Source organism: Cyanistes caeruleus, chromosome 1 (genome assembly GCF_971803275.1).
Source record: "Cyanistes caeruleus chromosome 1, bCyaCae1.hap1.1, whole genome shotgun sequence".
Classification (NCBI taxonomy): domain Eukaryota; kingdom Metazoa; phylum Chordata; class Aves; order Passeriformes; family Paridae; genus Cyanistes; species Cyanistes caeruleus.
Window position 1 is genome coordinate 86,711,666 of NC_141701.1, and position 27,685 is coordinate 86,739,350.

The window sequence follows — 27,685 nt, forward strand, 5'->3', positions numbered from 1 at the left end:
TGGTGGGATGTATTTCATAGATCAGGGTAGAAGAAGGAGAGAAGGAATGAGACAATGAAAATTGTAGAGCATAGCAATGATCCATTACTGGGTGTGTATAAATGGAGCACTGAGGCGCCCAGCCACTGGCTCTTGTTTCACATCTTTTATAGGCAGAGGAGGTTTCAGAAGACTTCTCCTTTACAGCTCTCTGTGCCATAAAAGGTCCAGCCCCACGAGACATGCTGAGGTCCTTCTGTCTCACAGACAACAAGCAAAACTGCCCAAGAATAACAGGAGGCAACAAGACAAATAGCAGGACCACAGCTCTGGATCACAGGAGAACGCACTTTAACATGTTTAAGGTTCTGCTTGGAAGAATCCCACTGGAGGCAGTTCTGAGTAGATGGATGCACAAGAGCTGGTTGTTTTTCAAGAGTCATCTCCTCCAGACTTAAGAATGGTCCATCCTTGAGTGCAGGAAATCAACCAAAAGTGGCACAAGTCCACAATTAAATGTAAAATAAAAAAAAAGGTGCTTGAGAAAGAGGGGAGTGTAGACAGGTGACCAGGACGAAAACAAAGTCACTGTCTGAGCATGCCGGCACAGGTATAGGAAAGCCAGAACAGAGCAAACCAAGTATGTCAAGGGATGTGAAGAGCTGCAACAAACACAAGCAGGTGTCAAAAGGAAGTCTACAGAATGTGGCTCTGCTGTTGAACACAGCAGGCAATCTGGTGACAAAGTATTAAGAGAAGGCATTCGATGTCTTCTTTACCCTGGTGTTTACTGCTATTATCTGCCCTCAGGAATCACAGCCCATGAGACCAGTGTGGAGATTTGGAATAATGAAAACTAGACAACTAACAAGATAGAGAATCATTAAACAAACTGAACACACACAAGTCCAATGGATCTGATGGAAAATATGAGGTAATCTCATAAAAAATGCTGAGGGAGCTTGCCAATGTCACTGTAAGACCACTCATATCTATCTTCAAAAGATCATGGTAATTGGAGGAAGTTCCCGTGGACTGGAGGAAATTAAATATTGTTCTATTCTTCAAGAGAGAGGAGTATCCAGGGAGAGACAGACTTGTCACTTCCCTTTGATCTCTAGGAAGGTACAGAGCAAGTTCTTCTGGAAAACATTTCCAAACATATGAAGGACTGGGTCATTGGCAGTAGTCAGCATGCATTTACAAGCAGCCAGCTGTGCCTGACAAACCTGAGAGCCTTTTCTGATGAAACAAGTGACTAAAAGGATAAAGGGGAGACCAGTGCATGGGGTTGGTCCTTTTGACTTTAGTGGCATCTCCCAGAACATTCTCACAGACAAAGCTTTGAAGTATAGACTAGACAAATGGACAGCATTTGATATATTGAAAGAAGATATATTGAAAACTGGCTGAATTGCTGGGATCAGAGGGTTGTAATCAGTAGTGAACGTCACCCCAGCTGGAGCTCAGTCATTAGTTGTGTACCCCAGGGGTCAATATCGGGTCTGACACTGTTGAACATCTTCATTAATGACCAGGATTATGAGACCCACTGTACCCTCAGCAAGTTTGCTGATAAAGAAAACTGGAAGGAATGGCTGATACAAGACTGTACACAAGGAGAAACTAGGGCAGCTGGGATTGTTTAGTCTGAAGATGGGAAGGCTGAGTAGGATCTTATCTGTGTGTATAAATTCCTGGTTAGGGAGTTAAGGGAAAGAAGACAGAGCCAGACTCTTCTCAGTAGCCCGAGGACAGGAAAACAATGGGCACATACTGAAACACAGAAAAATCTGTCTGAAGATCAGGAAGAACTTTTCTTACTGTGAAAATGGTTGAGCACTGTCACAAGTTCCCCAGAGAAGTTGTGGGTTGCTTATCCTTGGAGATACTCAAAGCCCAACTTGACACAGACCTGAGCAACCTGTTCTAGCTGGCAGTGCTTTGAGCAGGAGGGTTGGGTGACTTCCAAGGGTCCCTTCTAGTCTCAACTACTCTGTTTTGCTGTGACACAAGTGTCACATGTAAATGAACCTGCTTTCCCCTTAGATTTCCTCTTGATTATGGAAATCACATAAAAGATGTCACAGCAATAGGTTCAGTCTATTCCTCCACCACATAGTGGGTTTATTACAGTTTTAATACAAAGACTTCCAGAGATTAAGTTATTAATGAAACATACTGATGAGCTGCTATGCTAATGAGTTGGAGATATCATTGACACAAGTCTGGTATATTAACTTTGAATAGGACAAGTATCTCCTGGATATAGGAATGTAGAGGTCACATTCATTCCTTCACTCTGAGGAGGAGAGGCTTGAGGGCCAATATCCCACACAGAGCATATAATCAATATATGCTACACTTCTCCTGTCAGACAGAAGACAGAGAGAATGAAGAGCCAGTTAGAGGACTGCCTTCTTAAAAAGAATGTGTAAACTCCTCCTCTTAGCCCAGGGTGTTTTCTTTTTTATAAATCTGGTGATTGCATTTCAATATCTTTTATGATACCTTGACTTGTTTCTTTTTCACCTGAGTTGGGTTTATTTTGGAAAGCACCTCTTTGCAACAATGACTGTGTGCACACAATGTAAAACCAGTCTACAAATATGGAAACTGGGCACAAGCAGATCAAGAAGGGTGTTTTTCCATAGATATTGAGGTACCCCTTGGAGCCTGGCTCCAGAAGGATGGAAGTGCCCATCCTACCCCCTTGTTTTTATTTAGAAAAAGCTGGTCCCGAGGAGAACAAGCCCATTCCGGCTCTCCAGTGTGCTTAAATGAGCACTGTGTGGTAACATCAATATCAGGATTCCCCCAGACGTTGCTTGTTTACACAACAAAGCTTCATATTAGTCAGCCTACCAACAATTCATTCATTCTGTTTCACATAAGCCAGAAGTTTTCTTCAATGCACAGAGAAATAAACACAATACAGTCATTGCCATCATGTTTTTTTACTACTTTTATCATTGGCACATTAAAGTAATTTTCCAGGAGGACTCACCAGACAGAATCTTTTGTAAGTTTGGTGTCCACTTTTCCTTCATCATCCAAAAAGAAGTCCAAGCGTAAATTGGCATTGTTATCATGGGCAGAAGAATAGTTGGTAATGAGTCTTGCAGGTATCCCCAAGCATCTCAGAACTGTGGCAAAGACAGAAGTGTGATGAGAAGGACAAATATGATGACTGCATTCACGGGTGACAAGATGAGAGGACAGAAATATTAATAACTAGAATAAAATGGGAAAACTCAATCAAATCAACCCAAGTAATTCCTCCTATCTTTTTTTATATTACACATGCTAAATATTTCATTTGGTCCCAAAATTATGAGCATTAAAGACTAGTATTGATACAAGGGTTATAACTGAAGCAGCTGATTAACAATAGTTTTAAAGCAGCTTTGCATAGTGACCACATCACAGAATTTCAGGTCAAATCTGGGTGCAATGGGTAAGCTGCATGGCCAAATGTGATTTAAATGTGGTACAAAGATAAAGAAGTTCAAGCTTGCAAGAGATACATGATATATTAGGTGTCTTACTATCAGTGACTCAGGAGAATTATGAGACTATGCTAAAAAGAAAATGAATAGAAAATATCTCCATTTGATTGTCTTGGAGTTTTCCTGCTTGATGTCTGGTGCCAGAAGGGATCTGGAGAACAGAAAGAATAAAGAAGAAAGAATAAAGAATAAATGATTGCTATCAATGGGGAAAAGCTGCATTATTTGCAATTGAGATGACAAGGTTTGAAAATCTGAATAAAATGCATTACATAATTCATATTGCCTGCTAAGTAACAGCATTTTGGAGTCAACAGTCCCTTCCAATAGAAGACCTTAAAAGGAGAATAAAAAAAAAAAGTCCTAACTCTCACACCATCACAACAAAGCACTGATGACACTTCTTACCATTTGCTAAGTGGAAAATTTAAGAGATGTGGAAGAACTGTGGAAATGCTACAGCTATGTCCACAGTCTGCAAGAGTGCATCAGTAGGCTTCCGTGTTTGTTGTGTACCCTGGCAGATAAATAGGCATGAAGCACCTCCCCTGGCTAGGGGAACGGGTCTGTGGGGTGACACATCATCTCAGCTACTCCAGATGACATACTTTGTCTCAGCCAGAAAAAGTTCCGGGCTTTCAATTTAGCCACCAACATGGTTGTACAGAAAGCAGAGGGTGAGGGGTTTTTGGTAGTTGATGGGGTTTTATCGGGGGTTTTGTTTAAGTTTTGTTAGTTTGTTTCTTTTGGGTTTTTTTTTTAAATTATTTTATTGGGGGTTTTTTTGTTGGTTTTTTTGATTCGTTTTTGGTGGTTGTGATGGTGGTGGGGTTTTTGTGTTTTTTTGTGGTTTTTTTAAAGGGAAAAAATTTTATTAAAAATCTTATTTAAAAATAGTTTCAATGCTGCAGAGTTGAACAGCCCTGCTGCTACTGCTGGGTTTTGTATATTCATTACTGTCACTACTGTGACTCCCAATAAAGTGTAACACTGCACATTCATTTCAAGATCCTGGATGAAAAATTACCTGGATGCATCCAATACCATATGTACCTATTGATTAAACTTAATTCAAGTGCCCTCCCAGGCTTCCAGCACATGAGCCATCAGGGCTCATTGGAAATAATTTGTCTGACAATTTCAAGATTAATGACCATTTTTTGGAATGTTTTAGCATTTTTAACAGATGAGTATCTGGAGTGTACAATATAGTGACCTTGGAAAGCTGGACTGGTCACAGTGCTAAAACATTGACAGATGAGAGAGACTCAAAACCACTTCAAAACAGCCCTGGTAGTTTTGAGGTGATTGTTCGGACCTTCACCATCCCCTGTGCAGTGTCAGCAGCTGGATGTGTCAGCGGCTATCATCAGATCAGCCACTGGACAACATTTGCATTTCATAATGCTCAACAAACTTTATACTCGCAGTGTGAAGTGCCAGGCCCCTGACTTGACTCACTTAATCAGCACACCAAGCCTAGTTTTGCCCCAGATAAATACGCCTCTGCTGTATCGCCCCAGTTTCACAGTGGCCCGCAGGCAAATTATTGCATAGTGGTGATTCAGGGCAAATGTGGGGGGAAGGTGGGAGAACTGGGGGGTGTGTCTGCCTGTCTGTGATCAAGAGAAATCCAGATAAGGCAACAGAGCAGAGAAGACAAAGCGGCCCACGGAATCCACTGTGAGGAATTGCATCCACAAAAAACATCGGCATGAACTTTTCAAACCCATTGTGAGAGGCTCAACATAACCAGGCAATGTGCACTCACAGCCCAAAAAGCCAGGTGTATCCTGGGCTGCATCCAAAGCAGCGTGGCCAGCAGGCCAAGGGAGAGGTTTCTGTCACTCTGCAATGCTGAAACCCCCCCTGGAGAACTGCCTCCAGCTCTGAGGTCCCCAGCATAGGAAGGACATGGACCTGTTGGAGCAACTCCATAGGAGGCCACAAAGTGTGGTCCTGTGCATAAGCAAATGATGTTAGAAAGTGCTAGACAGTCAAAATATGGGACCAATCCAATGCTGCTTTCCCCACTGGTTTTTATGACCTGCAGCACTCTGCTTACTGCAACTGCTAGAACCCTAGTTAACCAAATGTGTTTAGACTTAACCTTGCAGTCAGTGCTAGACAATTCCTAAACTAGGCCATCATTTGTTTTCTCCATTCTTCTTGCTCATAAACGCCATACAAAATGTTAACAGTGCTCAGTTACCAGGTGCTGAGACAATGCACCTCAATTTTCCTGGGAACAATCCTCAGTAGGTGATATTTGGCTTTTCTGGAGCAGAAACACCATTGCATATCACATACTGGGTGGCAATTAATTTTTTGCGTCTAGACAACAAGCACTCTGTCTAAGAATTCTTGACAGAAGTTCAGTTGAGCTGAAGGACTCAACTTTCTTTCACACAAACTTACCCTCATGAGTCACTGAGGGCATTTCACTGAGCCAATAAATAGTTAACAGATTTGTGTGGAAGAGCAGCTGACCTGAAGGACACACCAGATGTTTATTTAAAAAACATCTATTTTAGCCATGTATTTTAAAGTATCTCTACTATTTATTCCTGAACAGCACAGAGCTAGGAGGTGTTTTAGTTAGTTTTACCCAAAAACTCTGTTAAGCAGGAGCCACATAGCAGCTTGCAGCTTTCCTCACTGATACCTACATGTGTTGAAGACACCAGCGAAGACCCAGCACTGGCCATATCGGACAGGCTGCTTAGAGCTGTAATACTCCAAGAGAATGTCCACACTTCCCGTCCAGGCTGAAGGTGGAACACCATAATCATAACTATTGGTCCAGGATCCAGCAATCACACCGTCATCATCCCTGGAGTTAATCTAAAATCAAAGGAAATGAGCATTAGAGATGTCAGAAACTGAATAATAGAAAGCTCTTTAACTCAGCAGACTGATAGGATGAGAAAGAGTGAATATAGCCAAGTTTAGGCTAGAAAGTAATACAGAAGTGTTTCATTATGAAAGTAGGGGATAAATAGGACAATCTTGCTAAGGGCCATGGATTCTCCATCACTGAACAATTCTGAACGAAGGTCAGACATTTAAAAATAAATCTGAAATTAAATCACCACACTGAGTATCGACGTTGACAGTTACTAAGTTTTATTAACATTAAACATGCTTATTGTTACATATTTTTAATAAATGCAATCAGTTATACACTGGTAAGCAAGCCTTGTATATATTAAGCTATATTCTTTCCATCATCTGTTTTCTGCTCATATCAGCCCAGAGTTTTAAATTAATTCATTCCTGATTTACAATGGATTGAGAGAAGAACCAGTCCACTGTTATTTTTAGAGTAGAAACTAATTTCTTTGGCCTGGCACACATGAAAACAAGAAGGAATTTGAATTTGCTGTGTAAGTTTTCCTCTGGTAAGATTACACAAAGCAAAGAGTTTTGCTGACTAATGGCTATACTGATAGGCATTAACGAGCAATACATCTCCTAGCTGCAATTTGAACCAAACCAGTTGAGGCTGTGCAAAAAGCTCATTCACTCTGTACCTTTTAATTATGCTAATGTGGAACAGCTACACACTAGCCAAATAAATCACAATTCTCATTTAAAAGCTTTTGGATGCATTAACTACTGTTTTATAATTAGAAAATCGACTTCCTGTGAACTCTAGGACTGAACAGAGATAAGTATTCAGAGTCATAACCAAAGGGTTAAGAGGTTGTGCCCATCTCATTGGTGTAGGAAACATGCCAAAAAAAGAATCACTTCAAGGACAGGACAACATGTTAATCTTCAGGCTCTACTCTGACTGTAATGAGTGGAAGAAGAGAGGGACTCTTCCTGCTCTGACATGCCAGAAAGCCTCAGAAGGATTCTAGCATGGGGGCATGTCCTCAGACTAGTTCAACTCTACCACATTTCAACTCGAGCAAGAATGAGGTTAAGTAATACAGGTGGAGTTTCAGCACCTCTTGCCCACTTCTTATTCAGGTCCAGATTTCAATGACCAAAGCCCCTACCCAGTTATGGCCCAATTCTGCAGATTAGCCCTAAAGTCTACTAAGTCCTGGGTTTCCAATGGTGAACTCATCCATTTCTCTAAAACCTTGAGTTGCTCAAAACCTAGCTAATATCCAAGCCCTATTTGGATTCATAAACTTTGTGCAATTCTGTCCTGAGGACTTCCACAGTCCTTACATGAGGGACTTTTACATCTACTAGTTCAGGGGTGAGGAAACAACATTTGATTCTTTCTTCTAGCCAAAGGTACAAAGCTGTATTTCTAATGTCTGGGGTGAAATATCTAACTAAAATGTTAAAAGACAAAGAGAAGTAGAAGTGTTCTCAATATTCCTTGCTGAAGCTGTTCTATATACCATGCAAGATTAAGAGGCTGGAGATCCCACTTCCATGTCTTCTAAGACAAAAAGCTCATTTTCTTAAAGCCTGGGCAAATACTATAGCAGGTGGGTTAAAGCATCATCTCCAGAAGCCATGTTTTGTCGACAGTCTATTTTAGTAGCTGGCTCAGGAGAATATCTAATTACTCTAGCTCAGTGACTAGAGTATTATTCTGGGAAGCAGAAACAACAGTTCAGACCTCTAACAAGGCAAAAGAGAGGACTCAGCCTCTGTTTTCCACAACCTGGATGAGTCTAGCACTTTGAATATTAGGGATGGGACTGCTCTTGCACCCATGGTATGATTCCTGGTGCCTGGCAACTGGAAAGAATGAAGGTCTGGATAGTCTTCTCAGTTATTTTAGGTATTTTCATTCTGAGTGGGGTATGTTTTGTGGTCCTCAGGTTACAGAGAACAGTTCCCACAGTGTTTTCATCTGGGGCCAAAGCAGCCCGCTTACATAACTGTTCTCAGCCTGATTAGGTCATCTGGGGCTTGGATCAGACACAACACACACCATTGCAGTGTTCTAAGACCCCACTGAGGTTAGAGCTGGAGTCCACATAAAGTCCCTCAGTTCCCCATCCAAAATTCCACCCATCAAGCCACTGTATTTTCCATAGCAGAAACAGCTTTCTCAATTACATTAGCTACTGGAAAATGAGCATATTGTCACATAAGGAATGTTTATGACTGGAGTGCAATGTCTAAAAGTGGCTTTCCCACCAGTGAGGCGCCATTCCCAGGAAAAGGCAGTGAGCCAACAGAAGCTGCTTGAACTTTAGTGCTGAACTTTTGTCCACAGAATGGACAATTGTCAGAATGGACAACTGATCTGTTGTGTGTTGTAGAGAGCACATCAGGACAAGAGGACCAGTTAAATCAGCCCAGCTTTGATTTATGAGTCCCTTCTGACACGTATTAGGCATCCATTACATACCACTGCTGAGGCAATACGGCAGATTTTGATTGGGTTTCCACGACCAGAGAGCTCCAGTTCTGCCTTGTCCATCAGGAACAGGCAAGCATCCAGAATGTTTTCTTCAAACTAGATAAAAAGAAAAAAAAAAAGGAACACAGGGGAAAAATTGACTCATTTTTTATTCTGGGAAGAACAGGCAAATCTATTTTTCCCTGTTGTTATAATTGTTGATCAGTTTCAAAATTAGCTGGTCACATCAGAGCTCTGTGTTTTAACAATAGAAATTTTCTTCTGGAATAATCCCCCATGTGTGGGAAAAAATAAATAAAAATGTGAGAGGCTGTGAGGGAAGAGAGTGTAATTTTCAATTCAGTCTCAGTCCAATTTCCAGAAGGTTGAAATGACAACACAGACTTTCTGACAGGACATGAAATCTTAAGTGCTAACAAATATATAATAGGAGGGTACTATAATAATAACTACAAGAAGCTTGTCTACTTGCAAAGGACTTTATGTCCTTCACAGATTCCAGACCTGCTAATTTCAGGACTTCTCTGACACAGCCGATGCATTGCTAGGAACCTGAACAATAAGTGGTTTGCCAGTGGTTATCTGAAGACACTTGTATTTCAAAGTTATTTTTAAAATATGCTTAAAAATCAACAAGCCAAAAGCTTATTATATAGATTAATCCTGGTCTACAAAATGTAGACATCAGAAATACCAAGTGACCTAAAGCAGTCTTCTTCAAAAATAGAGTGAAAAGGTACATTTTTTTCAATCTAGCATGAACAAGCACAAGAATGAATTGAGGGCAGAGGTGTCTAAATAGACCAGAAACCATTTGTCACAGAACTTGCCCTGCTATGTATTTCATTTTCCTTAGAAGAAACTGCATAGCAAAGGAAAATACCTCTGTCCCCTGGAAAATGGTAGGAGACAGGGAAATTCACAATAATAAAAGAAATACCTTCTAGATACACAAACTTATATTAACATTCAAGGCTGCGAAAGAAACTCCATGGTGTTAGTTTTTATGTTCTATGCTAGCATCCTGAAAGGTATTATTCATGCTAACAGGATTTTTGCTCTCATGCAGCTACTAGAGCTGGACTGATTTCCTAACTCTCTGCAGCCTGGCTTAAGGCTCCTAGGCAGATAAGGCCATCCTGAATTTTGCCTCCTGAAGTAAGTGAGCAAGTCTGGCAGTCTGGGGAGAGGAGAATGAAGAGTGAGGTCAGAGAGCTGAAAAGGAAGCCCCAAAGAGTAAAGACTGCTGCTGATAGAGCAGGTAAGATGGGAGGGATAGAAGTGACATCCTAGACAGCAGCTGAGCTCTGGCATAAGCCAAGAAAGGGGAAACACCATGGTCTTTCACCATCTTCAACCATTTCCTGGCCAATGGAAGTAATTTGCTTCTGCCTTGAGGGTACCACTGCCATATGGATCCTTTTCAGCAGACTTTGTCTGAGGCAGCACACCTCTCTCATTATCACCCACACTTGCACTGAATTACTTTCTCTGGAGCAGGTATTTGCTAATGATCACTTTATAGCCTGAGCAAAACTGAATTCATGGTGATTGGTAATAAGGAAATGGGGATCAGTGTTTCTCAGAGACCTATTAGTAGTATTTTGTCATTACTGGGAAGCTGAATAATTGCACATCCCAGCCCATTCCATTGGGATGTGATGCAAATAATGTTGGGTGAATGACTGTGCTGAGGAGAACCTCCTTCACAAGGAGAATCCTCACAACAGAAAATGTAAACTCTGGGCTCTCACAGCTGTCCTTCCTGGTTCAAATTCACTTTTCTTCTGGTCTGGCCCAACAATCTTTTACCAGGATCAAAATCTGCTATCTGCACTTCAATTAATCAGACCTGGGTTAGATCAATAAAAGGTTTACCCTGCAAATTAAACTTTTCTCATCTACAGTTTATGAGACACCGTCAATCTTGCCAGTATATACAGAAAGAATAAAGCAGAAATAAATAGCTACTAGAGTTGTTTCCTTCCACCTTAGCATTTACAGAGTGACATGAATGCTTGTGAAATAACTGGATTAACAGGGAAGAGAGGACAAGCTGCAAGGGCTAGCTGGCTTGCACAGTTGCAGTAGTGTAGGATGCAGAGTAGCCTTAACACTAAGTCCAGTTTTGCCCTTCTTGACTATTCAGGGATTTAAAAATATTAAATAAAACTAAATCAGTTTTCTACCCTCACTCTTGGCAAGAAAATCCTGTCTAGAGGGAAGTGGAATAGAAAAATTGCAGTTATAAGGCTGTACATGTCTGAAATATCAGAGGAACCAGAGAAGTAGTAGGCAGGGCAGCTAGGACAGGTGAGTGAACCTGATCCAGGCACAGTCCCTGTCTGTTCAATTTAAGCTCAAATGAAAATAAACCTATTTCAGGAATAAAGAACCTTGGTAAACCCACATGGGAAAAAAAGCAGATGGAAAATAAGGCACAAGAAAACACACAGATGAAGTGCATACAGATATGACTTGTGTTAGAGAGCAACACACAAAGCTGTCCTGGGCATCCTTCTGCATGCTAAACTCTTTCTAATAGATGAGCTTCCATTTAAACCAAAGTAAGAGAGGCTGTGTCACTTTTTGCACTGGTAGACTTAAGGCTGTGTTTCTCACAGTCAGTAGCAGGCAGAACTCATGTTGCCTGTGGTCTGGCCTGACCAAATGCATGTGCTGTAGAATTACATGGGCACAGTGGGTTTCCAAACTAAAGCAGGTCAATGTGTGGAAGAGAGAAATCACAATGGCAACAGAACTCTGCTCACCTGTGTTATTTGATTTTTCTCACAAAACTAAAAATCAACATGAAATGATCAATATAGCATACAACTTTGATATTTTTCTGCTAGAGAATTCCCATGTGCCTACATTTCTTCCAAAGCCAAATTTCCCCTGAATCCTCCACAGAATTTTCTGAGTGACTGACTTTTACAGTTTCTTAGGAGGGATCACAGTCATGTTACAAGGAACACCTCCATCCTCATTCATTGCAGCCATGTTTCCATTGTTCTGTTGTTTTCTCTTTCTCTGTCCATGTTTCTTGCCTTTTCCCCTCTTGTGTTGATACTTTTCATTAGACAGCAGCTTTCAGAACCATCTCCAACTAGTAACCCAGTTTTGAACTCTATGCTCCTTTTCAATTTACAACCTGAATTAAAGTTTCCAGCTGTCTTTGTCCCAAGCAAATTTTTAGCCTAAGAATGTTACCATGAACAAGTCTATCTGCATTTTTGTATATGACCATATACACTTCACCTCTCTGACTCTGTGTGGCCTTGTGCTTTTTACTTAGGTGTTGTAAAGGGCTATATATCATAAATATAAAAAGAATAATTGTATGATATATTCATAATATAGGCCTTTCTGCTAGTACTTCTACTCACTCACAGCAATGCTATTGTTCTTAACATCTAGGATTGCCAAAAATGTGTCTTTAATGGTTGGAAATGGACAGGGTAAGATCAGGAACATTCTGTCCTCCATTTCACTGAAAGTAAGGGAAGAAGAAGAATATTTCTCTTTTCCTTTGCAGATTGACATGTCTGTTAAACCCTACGGAATGATCAATTCCATTAAAGCTCTTGGCTTGGGCCTGCTGAGATGCATCTACCACACTCAGCTTTCACGTGGGCAACCAACAGCAAAAGGTGCACCACAGCACGGGGTGAAAATCAGGTCCTCTGATTTCAGCTGACAAAGGAATTTCCATTTCCAATGCACAAGAAAAAGGATTATGCAATGGCCCTAACCTCCCAGACAGAACTATTTCCTAGCAAAACCAAAAAAACAATGCAGTTTCTCAAGGGAGGCTGGTATTTGTGGCAGGAAGATGCCAGATTCCCAGAATATAAACACCTCAGGCCAAGCCAGCATAGGCCATTAATTTAGCATCTTAGGACATAAATCCAGCATCTGGTTTAAGCAGTATCTTCCACCTCCAGCTGCTTCTTCCCCTCTCTCCCTCCCCTTTACATCTGTCATGGAGTGAATCCCAAATCTAGGAACAGGGCAAGCCCAAGAAATTACCTAGGGGAGAAAAAAAAAAATCAAGGAGATGCTTATTCAGCTAGATCAGTTCTCTGTTCTGAGTCACTGCATGGCTGCACAAGTGCTTGCAGGGGGAAGGAAGGGCCTTTTTGGTCAGCTTACATGCAAGCCCAGCTTTGGCCTCAGGATCTGGTTATACATCTCTTATATCAGAGGCACCATCAGCTTATGGATTTTCTTCCCTGCTCCTCATTTATGGGTTGTTTTTGTCCCTGTCAGAAAACCAGTCAGACTCTGCAAACAACGGCACTGACGCGACCAAAGGAATGGTGCGGAGGCAGGAGTTCCCTAAGGCAGTGCTGCCGCAGGAAAAAAAGAATAAACTGTACCCTTAAATAAGGAAAAAAGAGAGATGTGAGTTCAAAGAGCTCTCCAGGGCAAGCACATTGGCAATCCATGCACCTCAAGCTTTGAGGTGGTATTTAGCTTAAGGAGGGAAAGCAAGATGTAAGGACACTTCTGTGAGACTGTGATAGGGAGGTGCCACAAAAACTGAATGGATCCATCACCACAATAGTAAGGAAATACCTTTCTAATTGTGCTGTTGTGAAAATCCAGGAGATGAGAGGAGCTTACCATGTCCAGTATCTGTCCATTGGAGCCCTTCTGAGTGACAGCTAGGGTTATAGATTTGCTATCATTTTGATTCTGCTTGGCAATGTCTTTTTCCCATTCTAACACAATAAATTAACTTTTCCATCCCATAGGGATTTTTAGGTTGGTTAGTTCTTATAAGAAGGCTGAGGTAAAATGGGAAAATAAAAAGTCTGAGACAAAGAGTAGTGGTTTTAAACTAAAAGAGGGTTGGTTTAGCTTACATATAAAGGAGTAGTTTTCTACAGTGATGGTGGTAAATTGCTGGAATAGGTTGCCCAGAGAAGCCGTGGATGGCCCATCCCTGGAACTGTTCCAGGCCAGGTTTGACAGGAATCTGAGTAGCTGGTCTAGTGGGAAGTGTCCATGTCCATGGTGGGATGATGGAACCAGATGATCTTTAAAAATCCCTTCTAACCCTAATTATTCTATGATTCTGTGTTATTGTAGGCACACCAATATCCCACTCCAACCTAGTGGAGGGTGTCTCCCCCAGACCGCAAGAAACCGTTGGAGACTGATGTTATCAAGTCCAGGCAGAAAAGGGAGAGATCCCCCCAGAATTTAAAATTTTGCCATTAAATACTAGTTTGTCATAGGAAACTTGTGACTATCTGACCCCCAAGAAGAACAGAATTATTTCCACCAAGTTGCTAAAGATAAAAAGAAAAGTCAAAAAGCAATACAACCTGTTGGCAAAAAATTAAAAAAAAAAACCAAACAAACAACTCTACTTTTCATAAATTGATTTGATCCTGAAGCAGCAATAATGCAGTAGCAGAAATACCTCTGCTCTGTGGAAACCTCAGCTAATGATTATAACTTCCAACAGGCAGCCTCTTAGTATCTGAAATATGCCCCTGAAACAAGGTCTTTAAATATCAGCTATTATAGCATTGCTTTTCTGGATTAGGCATATACCCACTTCATACAATTTTAAAATGATACTCCTTATCTTTCTGAAGGAGAAACCAATAATGCATTCCAGAGCCCACAGTCTCAACCACAGTCTGGTGTCAATTAAACTCATTTGCTGTCCTACTGGGAGCAGCCAGAGAAGATCTAAACAGCTCACCTGCCCGTAACTCCAGCTTCTTGACTTTACATCTTCGACGTTTCCATGGAATACAATACCAACATCATTCAGGACATATTCTTCTCTTTCTTTCTCATCATCCAGGTACACAGCATCCACTGCATTAGTTTACCAAAAATAAATATTAGTACAAGTGTACAATTTTAGCATATAATACATTCATCTTTGATGAAAAGTACCCCTCTTCAATCAAACAAAACATTACTTGCTTCAACACAGTACAGGAATGAGGGGGTAGTGATCCAGTTATGAATATGATACACAACCTAAAAACATGTAAGATGGAAAAGTGTTGGCAATTCTTGCCAGTTTTCTCAGGATCTGTAAAGTATGATTAAAATGTCACATCTTATCAAGAATTCTATGATTACTGTTTAAAAGTTGGACCACCATGATGCAATTCTGCATCTGTACAAACAGATCAAAGAACAATTTCAAACCTATTAATGTTAATGGAAAACAGCTCAGGTCAAGAGATCTAAAGAAAAATCTGTAGTCCATTAAAAAAATGGAATACAGTTTTTATAATGTATTAAGAGAAAGGTTTGATTGCCTTTTCTGTACAACATTAGTTATGACTGGAGTATCTCTTCCCTACATAGATTGACTCACCAGGTAATAATAAGAGAAATTCAAGTGTCTAAGTGAGAACTGGAAGCAATTGGATGAGATCTTTATATAAACATATACAAAGGGTACATCCTAGATTGGGCTTATGTCAAAAATCAAGAGTATATGCATGGGCACTTGACTTGCAAACAAGATTTACATATGTAAATAACTCATTATTAACAATCATAAGGAACCCTGAATGACATGAAACCATTCAGACATTCACAGGTAAGTATGAAGCAGGCAGTGATGCTGTGATGCTAGAGTAGCTGAAGATTTCTTTCCTGTGCCAATGCTTGTATTTTGAGACTAAAAGATACACGTTAACAATTAATAGGAATTAATTAATTCAGTTAATTAATAACAATTAAGGGAATTAATTAATTTGAGGAAATCAGTACTGTGGTTCCCAGATAGCAAATTAAAGGGAACTTCCAACAATTTGATATGAGCAAGTACAAAACTACACTGACTACTGACATTGTAGATTTCTTCAGTACCTCACTACAAATTACTAGAAGATCATTTAACTTTTAAAAGCCTATTGATTTGTTGTGTTTTGTTGAAATGCAAATCAGATTTGCATTTTCTTGTAAACCTCATCCTCAAAAGCCTCTTCATTTCTCCATGAAACTGCAATTTGCCAAAAATTAGCTAAAATCTAAGCCAAATTAAAAAAAAAAACCATCAGTGGCAAGATTCATATTGGCCTCAGCTAGGTGGAGGGCTTTGCCAATATAGACACCTGACCCTTCTGGAAGTTTTGTTTTCTCTCAAGATATTTTTATATTTCTATGTCTATATATACATAAGGGATTATGCCTAGATATCTAACATAATGACCTCCACATTGGTGTGCAAAGGATGATAGACAAGCAAGGGTTAAATACAAGAAGTCTGTATTGCATTTGGGGAGATCAATGCTTGTCATTATGCTTTTGTACAGGCTCTGATGACTAAATAGGACTTGGAGCAAGCAGAGGAACAGCAGGTTTCATGGAGTTTTACCTAAAGTAGACAGGTCTGAGACTCACTCTTGTATTTGGCAGGGTGGTATTGATCTGTCCTCTCAAGGCTGGACCATTAAGAATTTTATAAGCTTTTCACTACCCATGACCTAGTCAACCTCAACCTGCACCCATGCACATAGTGGATGATCATGGGTTTACTATATTTAGAGGCTATGAGGTGAAAGAGAGTGTTAGAGCTTGACAGTGAATGAAAAGGCTGCAGCCATTTATGCAGGCAGGGACTCTGATATTTATGAAACTGTATATAACATTATTTTTTTGTGGTCCAACAAGTTCTGTATAACATCCCACTAAAAATATGGCAGATGTTACACATCATGTAGGCTCTGTTTCACTAGGCTGGATTTTCCTGATTTGCTCATTGAACCATTATCTGCATTCTCTCACTGAGCTTTGGATTTTATTAAAGTCCATCCATACAAATAGTACAGAGAGTTCATTTAAAGAAGGAGAATTCACACCTTCTTCTGTGCAGTTACACATTCAGTGAAGTGTGTGCATATGCCTTCTTGACAGCTGTTGTTTTCTTTTGGGGATTAAAAATATCAACATTGATCTTGCTGGTATCAATTGAGATGCTTATGTTATTTTGAGACTGCATGATCTTTGCTAAATCAGATGAAAATTGATTAACTTCTCTGTCGATTATTTTAAATATTTGTGTTTTTGATAAGGTAAAAAGGTCTTTTGTGTTTTACAGGGAAGCCAGCTGCTTTGATTTCTGACAGCTTTCACTGCCCTTGAGACTGTTTAGAAGAAAATATGAGGCATTTGTGACTACTTTGATGCTAAGCATGCTCTACATAATGCAACTCCTAATTATTTTGTGCAAGTGGAGGTTCACATCTGACAAACAGAAGAATTCCACAGAAATGTGCTGGGTTTGTTTGTTCTTTTTCTCTAGCAGTTCAGAGGGGTTTTTACTCACTTCTTTTATCCTGGGAATTTACTAAGACACCAGCAATGCTACAAAGAAGCAAATTAGCTTCTATGCTACTCTGAAGCTGGTGAAAATACACTTCACCTGAAGACAGAACTGCAGGTGAGGAATCCCTTGCTAAAGACATGAGGTGTGCAGAGTAAACCTTTCTATTTGGGAAAGTGAGAGTGAAAGTGAACATGAGAGATCTCTACCCAGAATGGAGGGACCCCAACCCCAGCACATCAACCCTGTGGTGCTGGAAAAGCAATTTCTTCATGCAGAGAGTGACAGCTGAGCACAGCAGCACCAGCAGAGAGGTGGAAGTGGAAGCAGCAGGCTTGCCCTGAGCTCCCAGCCTCCCTTCAACGTGTTCCCACAGGAATCCAGGAATGTAAGGCTGAGCCTCACTGGAACCACAAAATCCCCAGGGCTCATGTTGGGAAGAGGACAGTGCTGTGACAAACCTCAAGCTTCAAGAGATAAATCAGTGTGCAGTTATCTACACAAAACACTCTACCCAGGATCAAGATCAGTGTGCTGCCTTGAATAGTGCTTGTACTTGCCTACATTAATGTAACAGAAGGATGAAGATCTGTGTGAATTTTGCCAATGTGAAATCTATGACAAAAGCAATAAAATTTAAAATCTACCTATAAAAGTAAGAAAATGTTTTCGGGCCAAATTTGGATGACTGGTAACGTGTGAGACAATTCCAGAGTCAACCATGTGTTACTAATCCTCCAACTGTATTAGAATATTTAAGCAGAAGAAATATGCAGCTGACTCAATAAAGTTGCAATATATTTAATTGCTTAAATGTAATCCACTTTGCACGAGGCTTGGGTGAGCAAAATGCACTCCTCAGCCCACAGGATCTGCATCTTACTCAGCTACAGTACGCACCTCCACCTGTGAGAGAGTCACAGAAGTCAGCACAAGGTCTTTTCCTGATTAGTACTTAATGTCCCCCAGCAGAAAGATGCAGGGACTCAGCACCTGCTTGGAAAGAGCTCACAGCTCCTTGGAAGGAGCTCACAGTATCCAGATCAAAGGAGCTCTTCTCCCCTTTCATGTAGTCTGATATTGCCAAGAGTTTAGTTAAATTCCAAGAAGTTATCCTTAACTACTTGCCATTTTTATCTTCTGTTCCAGAACTGAAGAGAGCTCTGCATGCCCAAAAGCACATCTGCTTTATCCAACTATGTCATCTGGCTGTAGAAAGGATGCTGCCTCTCCTCACAGACTTTACCTTGCTTATGAAGTAATGAAAATTTCAACTGAGTAAATGAAATCTCAATCCACTAGCTAGGTGAATTCCCAGATGTTTGGGGCTGGTGTACCTAATTTTGGAGAACCAGGCCCGGTGTCTAAAGTATTTTTGGTTATCAGTCTTATATGTAGCTAGAGGGATTAAAATATATAAAAGCATATGATGATTTTGGAAGGAAAGTACTCTGTAGCTTGACTGGTAAAGTATTCAAACTTCTTCTGAAGCAGCAGGGAAAAAAACCACACAATCCTGCCTGGGAAAATATGTCAAAACTGAACTATAGTGAGAAAAAGAGTAATAAGAAAGGGCACAAATGCCTCTGTATTAAAGAAAAGCTCATACTGACATATTGATGTTCCTCCAAAATGATGAGTCGGAAAGCTGCACCAGGCACTAGAGCCCGTACTCTGCTCCCTGCTATAACAATCCCCATTCATTCCTGGCATCAGTCTTCTCTCTTTTTAATGAGGCTTTTCACTCAGGCTTTTCTGCTTAGCTATTAACCCAGCAAACAAGTCTAGAAGATTTTCAAACTACTGTTTTCTCTGCATTTTAACTGCCTCAGTTTTTCTACCCTTTTGTCATTCCACTGAAAAATCTTTTCCAGCCAGGGAATAAAGCATGAAGAAACAGTCCTTGATTTTCTAACACAAGGAGAGGAGAGAAAGACAGGTATAGGAGCCAATTAGCCCAAACTACCTAGGAGTAAAAGAGGAACAAGAAATGAGGATATATCCAAATCCAAATGAAACAAGCAGGAAATTATAGTAGTCAGCAAGGGACAGGACCTGAAGCCATTGAGACACACCTGAAAATGTAAACTGCAGAGGAAAATGTGGTCCCCACATTGTTGCCTGCCAAGTTGCTTGCCCTGGATCTGGGGTCACACAGCATGTCCTTGCTGTCTTTTTTGCTTCCTAAGGCAGACTTTTCCCATCAGCCTTGTTGATGCCTGGCACTGGAGGCAGCTGCTACATGTCTTGTTCCCAGTGTGCTTACCCCCATGTTGTGGTTTTAATCTTTCTGGCTTTTGGACTCCTTCAGCTTAGGTGAGGGTGGGAGGGCACAGGAGAGCAAAGTGTCTGTATACCATGAATAATGGTGGATCAGTCTGCACATAGACTTGCTGGGCAAGGAGGTGTGAAGTTAGGATCAATTCTTCCTTTTTTCCCTCTGACTAACAACTCACCTCAGTTTGTGTGATCCCAACCACATCACACTTGAGTAGGCAATCCCCTACATCAGATCTTGTGTCCTAACCTGTGCAGCAACATTAGGACTGCATGCAGGCCTGGCTGGTTATCTGCTAATCATGAGGCAAACTGAGGCAATTTGAGAAGCTTTTCCTTAGGTTTACCCCTTTCCAAAGATATGCTGAGCCACTACATCACCGTGTTGGCTGTTAAAGCACCCAGGACTAAAACCAAGTAGTGCTCTACCTTTAGGGGGAGAATTGCACCTCCCTGGCTGAAGCTGTGAGTCTGATGATGCCAAAGCAAACCCTAAGAAGTTTTGTCTGCTCACAGTAGGTCATAGCTTTGGCAATGTTTCTTCTCTTTCTGTTGTACACCCTCCAGAACAAACTGTCACCACACTGCTCTGAGGTACCTCACGCTGCTTTCAGAAGTATCTCACAGTATGCCAGGGCCTTTGGCCCTGCCCTTGCCTCCTATTCCCACTTAACTAACTCCTCTTTATTCAGCATTAATCTCTATCTTCTTAAATAATGCATAAGCTAATCATTGCTTATATTCCCTCGGACTAGGGGCAAGTAATGAATCCAGCACTAATCATTCCATGTACTGACAGTAGTGCAGCTGAATAATGGGCTCTACTAGAAATGCTAAACTTACTTGTCACTTGGTAGGAGACCCCTTGTTTGGTACAGGATTATTTGATGCAAATATGTGGAAAAAAAAGGGAAGATGAAGAAAGGGTAGCAGGAGAATATTGAAGTTAGCTGGTGACCTAAATATACTGCAATGCATGTGACTTGGAGCCTTGCAAGTGGTGGAAGCAGAGACAGTGCTCCAGCCTGTCAGAATGCTGAGTCAAACCATTCTGGTCCTGCTTGCCCTCTCCTGAAAGCCAGACACAGAGTTCATTGGGTAAAATACAACCCTGACAGCATAAAGCCTGATTTCTTCCAAGGATCCTGGGAAATTTAAAAAAAAAAATAAAAAAAATTAAAATTGTTCTTCAACCCACTGTATTATAAAAAAAGGCTCATTTGCAAAATGTTTTGTTCCTCAGAGAGGGCACTGTTGCTAATTAGTCACTAATAAAGGGGAAGTTATAAGGGCAAATATCATGTAGCAGCAGGAAGGCACCACCAGTGACGCCACAGCAAGCTGACTGCACCTAACCTGTGCAGCAACAGCAGCTCCCATTGAATTCCCGCAACATTTTGACTGCAGATGTTCAGTCCCAAATGTGACAATTATTGATGTAAATAAGAGAGTATGTAAAGCCACCACATCCTGCCCCACACCAAATCCTGGAAAAAATATGCCTATAATGACTTGTTTAAGGCATGCACAGGCACACTGAAGACCCTCAGTGTTGCCTATTCAAGTCAAAGTAAACCCTTGGGGTATGTTTACTATGAGAAATGGAGCCTGAACTGGTAAACACAGGGTTGGCCTCATAAAACTGCAGAGTTTGGACAAAACAAAGGCATTGGTTTCCAGCATGAAGCCCTGCTCACACAGGCCTATTCCCCAGCCTGAAAGACTTGACTTTTGGCAGAGTTATTGTAAATTTTCCAGACCCTAACTGACATGTCTCCAACCTCCTTGGTACCATGTTCCTGTTCCTGGACCAACCCACCTAAAACCTGATGAGCCCAGCAGCACAAAGTGTAAGCCTTTGACCAGGTACTTACACTTGCACCAGGGATTGAACAAGATGTAAATGTCGGTCGCTGAATTCCTGCGTGTCCGAAGGATGCCGAAGGGAGTCAAGACAGCAACATACAAGCGAAACTTCCCAATGATACAGGTGGGGGAGGACATGATGGACAGTCGAATGGAGTTGTTTTCTCTGTGGATGATCTTGGCTCCCCACTGACCAGGTTTTAGCACATTGCCTACTAGGATTGGGATGTAGGTGCCTTTGTTTTGCTGTGGGTAGCGACCTGGAAAGAGAAGTGAAGAGGTTAACCTTGTTTTGACAGTTTTTTAATTTTCTAGCGGTCTTCTGCCATTCTGTCTTATTTTCAGTGGAGGTGGCAGGTTTTCATGGGCAAAAATAACCTACTCTCTCTGCCCCTCAAAGGGCCTGGTGACTTGACAGCACAGCCACGGAAGTATCTGCAACAGCTCCCTGCAGGAAGCCTGTGCCCACACCCCCACCCACCTCACTCCTGCAAGCTCCAGTCCCACTGGCTTGAGCACTGCCAGGAGCATAGATAGCCCTGCCTGCATGAGAAGGGGTTGTCCAGGCTTTTCTTGCTCAGCATTGTTTATCCTAGTGCAGCAAGCTGCACTCTGGCTTGCTCCTTGCCTTGGTGTCAACATCACCAGCTAGACTGCTGGTAAATCTAGGAGTTTAGGTAAGAGCCCCTCCCCACTTCAGATGCACCCACCACCCTTGTCACTAGCACACAAGTGCCCTCAGGGCTTTGGGGCTCTTCAGCAGAGCAGAACCCTGTTCTTGTCTGCACTACTGCACTGGCAAGCAGAGTCCAAGAACTCTTTTTATGAAGTCCACACAGATGGAGGAAATGCAAACGAGTCCACTTGCAGATAACCAGTGCTTGGTTCCTCCCAAGCATGCACTCCTTGGGGATGTGATGGGAACCAGTTGTGCATGCTCAGAATATAAACCAACACACTGGGGCTGAATCACCAAACTTTCTCTGCTAGAAATGGGTCCCAAAGTATGACACACCCCCAAAGTACCGCACGTGAGAGTCTGCCTCACAGTAAGACAAATCACACCCCAGAGGAGCTTATTTTACTCTGCCAACTCTAAAAGCAGCTAGACGGATAGGCTACATGTAAACACATACAGTGCCAGGATTCAAAGTTGTGTGAGGCTCCACCCCTTGAGACTGAGGTAGAGCCAAACTAAATCTGGAAGCCAACCAGAAGCACAGACAGAAGAGACACTTGTGAGAAGGATGAGTTCCTTATCTCATTCTCAAATCTACTCTTCATTTCATATTTTAGGCTGCAAGTCAGTCTCTCTCATTCAAAAATAGGGTAATGAAAAGCAATGATGGCAGACGGAGGGACAGACTTCTATATTTTTCATTCCTACTATTTAAGAACTTCAAAATTAAACTCATTTTCTTGCTTGCTTATTTTTATACTGCCGATGTAGAGATAATCGCAGATCTGAACACTGCTACAATTTGGGAAAGGACAACTCCAGCTTTGAATCTGAAACTTGCAAGCTGCCACGACATTTGTGTTTCTGAGAAATCTGGGGCTACGGTGCTTCATCCAAGAGATTATTCTGAGCACATGAATTTCCATTTTGCAGATATTCAGTGCACATAAATAGCCCACTTTGCCCTGCAGGCCAGGGATGCTGTAACCCATGAAACTCATTCAGATCAGTGAAGAACACAATGGAAGGAAAAGACCTACAGAAGAATAAAGGACTGGAATAAGAGAGCAAAATCAATAGAAAACACTAGAAGATAGAGCACTGGACACTTCAAATATAAACCATCAAAAGAAAGTCAGTGTAGAGAGAAGAGCCTATAGATGTAACAGATCTGGGAGCTGAACACATTCTTGTTCTTTGTAGTGCAACTGTGTATGACCCAGCTTGCCTCTACAGTTGATATTTTGCTTCTAGTTTTGACATAATCTTTTTCTAAAAAAAGCAGTCCACGCAAACAAAGCAGCAGAGCAAACCAAGTAGCTGAACTGATATCCCTGAAAACCGTTAACAAGTGCTACTTTTAAAAATACCTCCGAACCTCCTTCAGAAAGGTGGGAGGGGGAAAAGATTACTATTTTAACATGGGTAGGAACTGACATCTTTGTCTTTGCTGGAAGCTGAATGCTGGTGTAGGAGCCTACTGGGGACAGGAGAAGCTGTGCTCTGGCAGTGACTTTGCACCACCATGTCTGTGTATGCCACGTGTACATGGGGAGACTGCAGAATCTCTTCCCAGAAAATCTGCCTACAGGAAATAGACAGGATTTCAAAGAGGCCATGAAAACTTTTCAAGACATCCTTATGAGACCACTGCCACTGGCCCCTCAAGCAGGTTTGACAAGCCTCTGCTATTCTCCCTTTTTCTGAAAACTCAAAACCCCATTTTCCCTTCCCAACAAGCAAAGCCACAAGACACCCTAATACACCTTTTGCTCTACAAAGGAGCAAATGTAGTTGCTATTGAAGAATATGCAAGGTTCTTTCAGCCCAGAGCCCCACACAGCTGGCCCACAGAGTGAGAGGTCAGTGTATTATCTTGCTCATCCATGAGGAGAAGGTGCTCTGGGGCATCCTTGCAGATATAGCATTTTTCCAGGGACAGATGTCCTAGAAGCCAGGATACTTTGCAGGTGTTATAAATAGTAAATACAAGAGAACACTGTTTGCTTCTGACAGACAATCATGATTTGGTGCTTGCTAGTATTTCCATAAATCCCAAATGCACAAGGAAGTTTGGGAAGATGGGCAGAGCCCTCAAGATCACAGTGAGCAATTTCCAAAGTTTTCTTTGAAGAGGGGACAGGTTCCCTAATCTTCTGAAATAGAACCAAACCAAACCAAAAACCAAACAAAACAAAATGCAAATGGAAGAATTAGGGGTGCAAATGGAAGAGTAAGGTAATTGTTACTCCTGGAGTTTGTGGAGCTGAATTGTAAACACACATCTAGACATCTGACAGCATCAGCCACACTAGTCTCATACACACACATCTGTTGTCTTGATACTAGAGTGCTACAAAGCTGAGCTGCTTTGGCATTGCATGCTAAGGTTGCTGGCCAAATAATTCTTACATAAGCTCAGTAATACGTTTATCAGCTTTGTAGGGAAGTCCTATGAGGATGACTTGGCCTCTTGATCTTTATCTACATCTTGAGCACACATTTCTGACTGCAGTGGAAAAGTAGAGCCAACTTTGGCTCATAGTTGGGGTGTCTGCAATGCTGGCCCTTTCTCAGAAGGAGTAACATGCAGTGGTGATTTCATTCTCTGCCTGAGTAGCTAAGGTTCAATACTATCCAAAGACTCATTACCAAAAGCCTGTGAATGCCTGGCAGAGTGCTCTCTGAAGGGTCTCTGGTGCTAACCCAACCCACGGAGAGGCAGGAGGCAGTTTGAGTGCATGTCAGGACCGGGACATGTAGACAAGATAAACCCTTTTTATGCTGACAGGAGGGTGCTGACATTATGCCAGTAGCATTAGCTGGCTCAGGATCTCTCCGGCTCTGATTTGCTCCAGGAGTTGGCAGCCTGAACCATGCTCCACAGCCAGTTCTTTGTGGTTGCCTCACTCCTCAGTGCTCACGTTTGCTTTGGGTGTAGGAGGCTCTGGCCCTCACACGAGAATATTTCACAGCCAATTGCTCTGTGGCAGACAAAGTTGTTGTGTGACATCAGGCTGTTGGGATGTCCCTGTCTGCTCACTCTAAATGCACATGGAAATGGGAAAATACAGCCTGTAAACTCAGAAAGTCTGGAGATTCCTTCACTGGGTGAATTTTTTTTATAGGCCCCTTCAAAGATATCATGTATTGAATAGAAGCTGCTGACTGTCCTGCCTTTGAAGCAGGAGAGAACTCACAGTGCCCCCCTTTCTTAGGCCTCCAACCCTCTGCATTTCAGTGTTAGGTCCTGAGCCACAATACTGCCAGAAGACATCACTTTTTACAGAAACCTCCCTTGTACAGAACATTTAATGGCACAAACAAATCTATTTCCCCTGATGCACAGTGCACAGGCCTGCAATCCTTTGATACTTCTTTTTTATCCTTTCTTATTCCACCCTGGTTTCTGTAGCTAACCAAGCTGGGGTCCTAAAGCTTGTGGTCACTTCAATGGCAGCTCAGCTCTACTCTACACTTCTTGGGTGCTCCAGGCACCCAGGAAAAGAGGAGAAAAGTAGCTGCTGTCACTATAAAGGACTCATAAATAAAAAAAACATGCACAAAGATCTACATGGCAAAAGGCACCATGACCACAGTGTGTGTGGATGTGGGCATGCATGGGATGTCACAAATAGACACTTTACAGGGACAAAGAGCAAAGGGCAGTGTTTGTTAAAGCTTGGCAAAATCTATTTACGTAGCAGCAAAATAATGAGCTATCTAAAACAAGGAACTGTGGCCACAGACATGCATTCAAAGTGAGTTATTTTCAACATATGCCTTTCCTCCCTAGCATGTCAGCTCTGGGCCCACCAGGCACGGAGGCAAGCTGTGTTAAATTCTGGGTAAAATTGCCACACCAGAGAGGGATTTACAGCAACAGAGAGAGGGTGAGAGATAGGTACAGTGAGTTCAGCTGTCAAAATATGAGTGGTACTCCTCCAGTTATCCAATTCTGCTGCTGTCCTTTACATGTGACTAACAGGAACCAGGGCTTGCTTGGACTATTCTCCTCCTTCTCCTTCTCTATCCTGTCCCTGGAAGCTCCTGATTACATGTAGTGTAGTTTTCCCCTTGATCCCCAGTGGGCATGCACGCTCTGTGTGTGTGTGTGTGTGTGTGTGTGTGTGTGCATTAAACAGCTTCTAAATGCCATGGCTGAATTAGTGCTGTGCTGCTGGCACAGACATTGGAGGGACCAGCAGGTGCTCTTGGATAGGTCCTACACAACTGAGCTTTACTTCCAGCAGCAAGGAGGGAAAGTTTGGTAGCACAAATATTAAATATCTAGTGAGCTTCTCAAGACATTTCCTTCCTGATGGAAGTGGGATACCTCAGAAGAGAAGAAGGTGAACAAACTGCATCTCGGTAGTCTTTGTGTTTTTAGGAACCCTCCTTGGAAGATTGGCTTTTCAAGGAGTCAAGCGGTCGGTCTCCCTTTGGAGTATATATTATACACAGTAATTAACAATTTTCTTATAAGTTCACTTGTTTTATCTAGAGACACTCTTTCATATAAAGGATAAAAAATCTATTTCAACAGCATCCATGGAAGTATAATAATTGTGATATGTTGATAAATAACTTCAAGCTGGAAGTCATAGAGTGTAGCAGAGGTAAGCCTTCTGATAGCAAGCAGCCTTGGAGATGGGTGTTAGCATTTGGGATTTATGACATAAAACACAGAGTAAAACAAATTAGAAAGAAACAGGAGAGGTGCTCCAATAAAATTTCAAACAATCAAAAGAAGTAAGAAGAAGAAACAATTTTTTGTTAAAAGCAGTAGTCTCTAAATCCCTATCATCTCATCTGGGCTCCTCCCACCCTCAAATTCCACTGCCTTCGGAAGTGCTATATACAAACTTGGAAATGTAGTAAACACAAATATCTTGAAAGAAGTTTTGCTCATGGCTCCAGTAATGAATCCTCAACATCTGGCCACTCTGTCCCAGCAGTGAATGTTTCTAGTACTTTACAACTGTAAAACACACATCAGAGCCACACACCTTAGCTAGTAAAACAACTAAGAAATACAGCCAGATTTTATGTGCCACTTGATGCTGCAGCAGCAGTGCAAAAGTCTGCCTAATAAAGATTGCTTTGCATGAAATAGTGCATTCATAGACCACCTCAAGGGACTCCCTCCTCTCTGCTCCTCTGGGGCCCAGCTGGGAATTCCAGAGGGGAGCAAAAAACCATTGGGAAAAAACCCCAATGCTTTTTTTCAGAAAGTGGGGAGGTTTGTTTTTTGCTAAGAGCTGGCAAACAGGTCTCTTGTCTGCTGGGAGTCAGTCTCTAGGAAATATGTTCCACTGCTAATAAAGTATTTTTTCTGTCACAAAATGAGACTCCAGGTTTAGACCATCAGGTGTTTTTATATCTCTGCTCAATTTTTGTATTTCTTTGTGAAATGAGGATCTAATAAACTCACAGTGCTGAGTTACCTGCCAACACAATGTGTCCTCTAGACCAGTTAGTTCTCTTGATAATGCCAAAAAATTGTCACCCTGAGAATCAGACCTTTCAATATTGTTTTCATAATTTCTAGCCACTTTCCCAGGAAAGTAACTATAAACATAGGTGTTTATACATTCCATTAAAGAGAATACCTTTTGATAAATGTCTCTCACAGCCAGTGTGGTTGGGAAGGTGGTGACCTGACTATCCAATCCCTGGTCATTGTCAAAAATCTGTAAATACTAAAAAGACAAAATAAACTT

The 27,685-nt window shown here is 41.6% G+C and overlaps 1 protein-coding gene across 3 annotated transcripts in view; it reads right to left on the minus strand.

Moving 5' to 3' along the window:
* Positions 1-27,685, minus strand: part of F13A1 (coagulation factor XIII A chain) — a 58,400-nt gene that overhangs the window by 17,694 nt on the left and 13,021 nt on the right. For all 3 annotated transcript variants that reach the window (XM_023919971.2, XM_023919972.2, XM_086901113.1), the window contains exons 4-8: positions 21,292-21,543; positions 14,552-14,670; positions 8,818-8,925; positions 6,158-6,332; positions 2,987-3,125 (exon numbers count right to left, since the gene is read on the minus strand). In XM_023919971.2, coding sequence (XP_023775739.2) covers positions 2,987-3,125; positions 6,158-6,332; positions 8,818-8,925; positions 14,552-14,670; positions 21,292-21,543 — 793 coding nt within the window. The remainder of the gene's footprint in view (positions 1-2,986; positions 3,126-6,157; positions 6,333-8,817; positions 8,926-14,551; positions 14,671-21,291; positions 21,544-27,685) is intronic.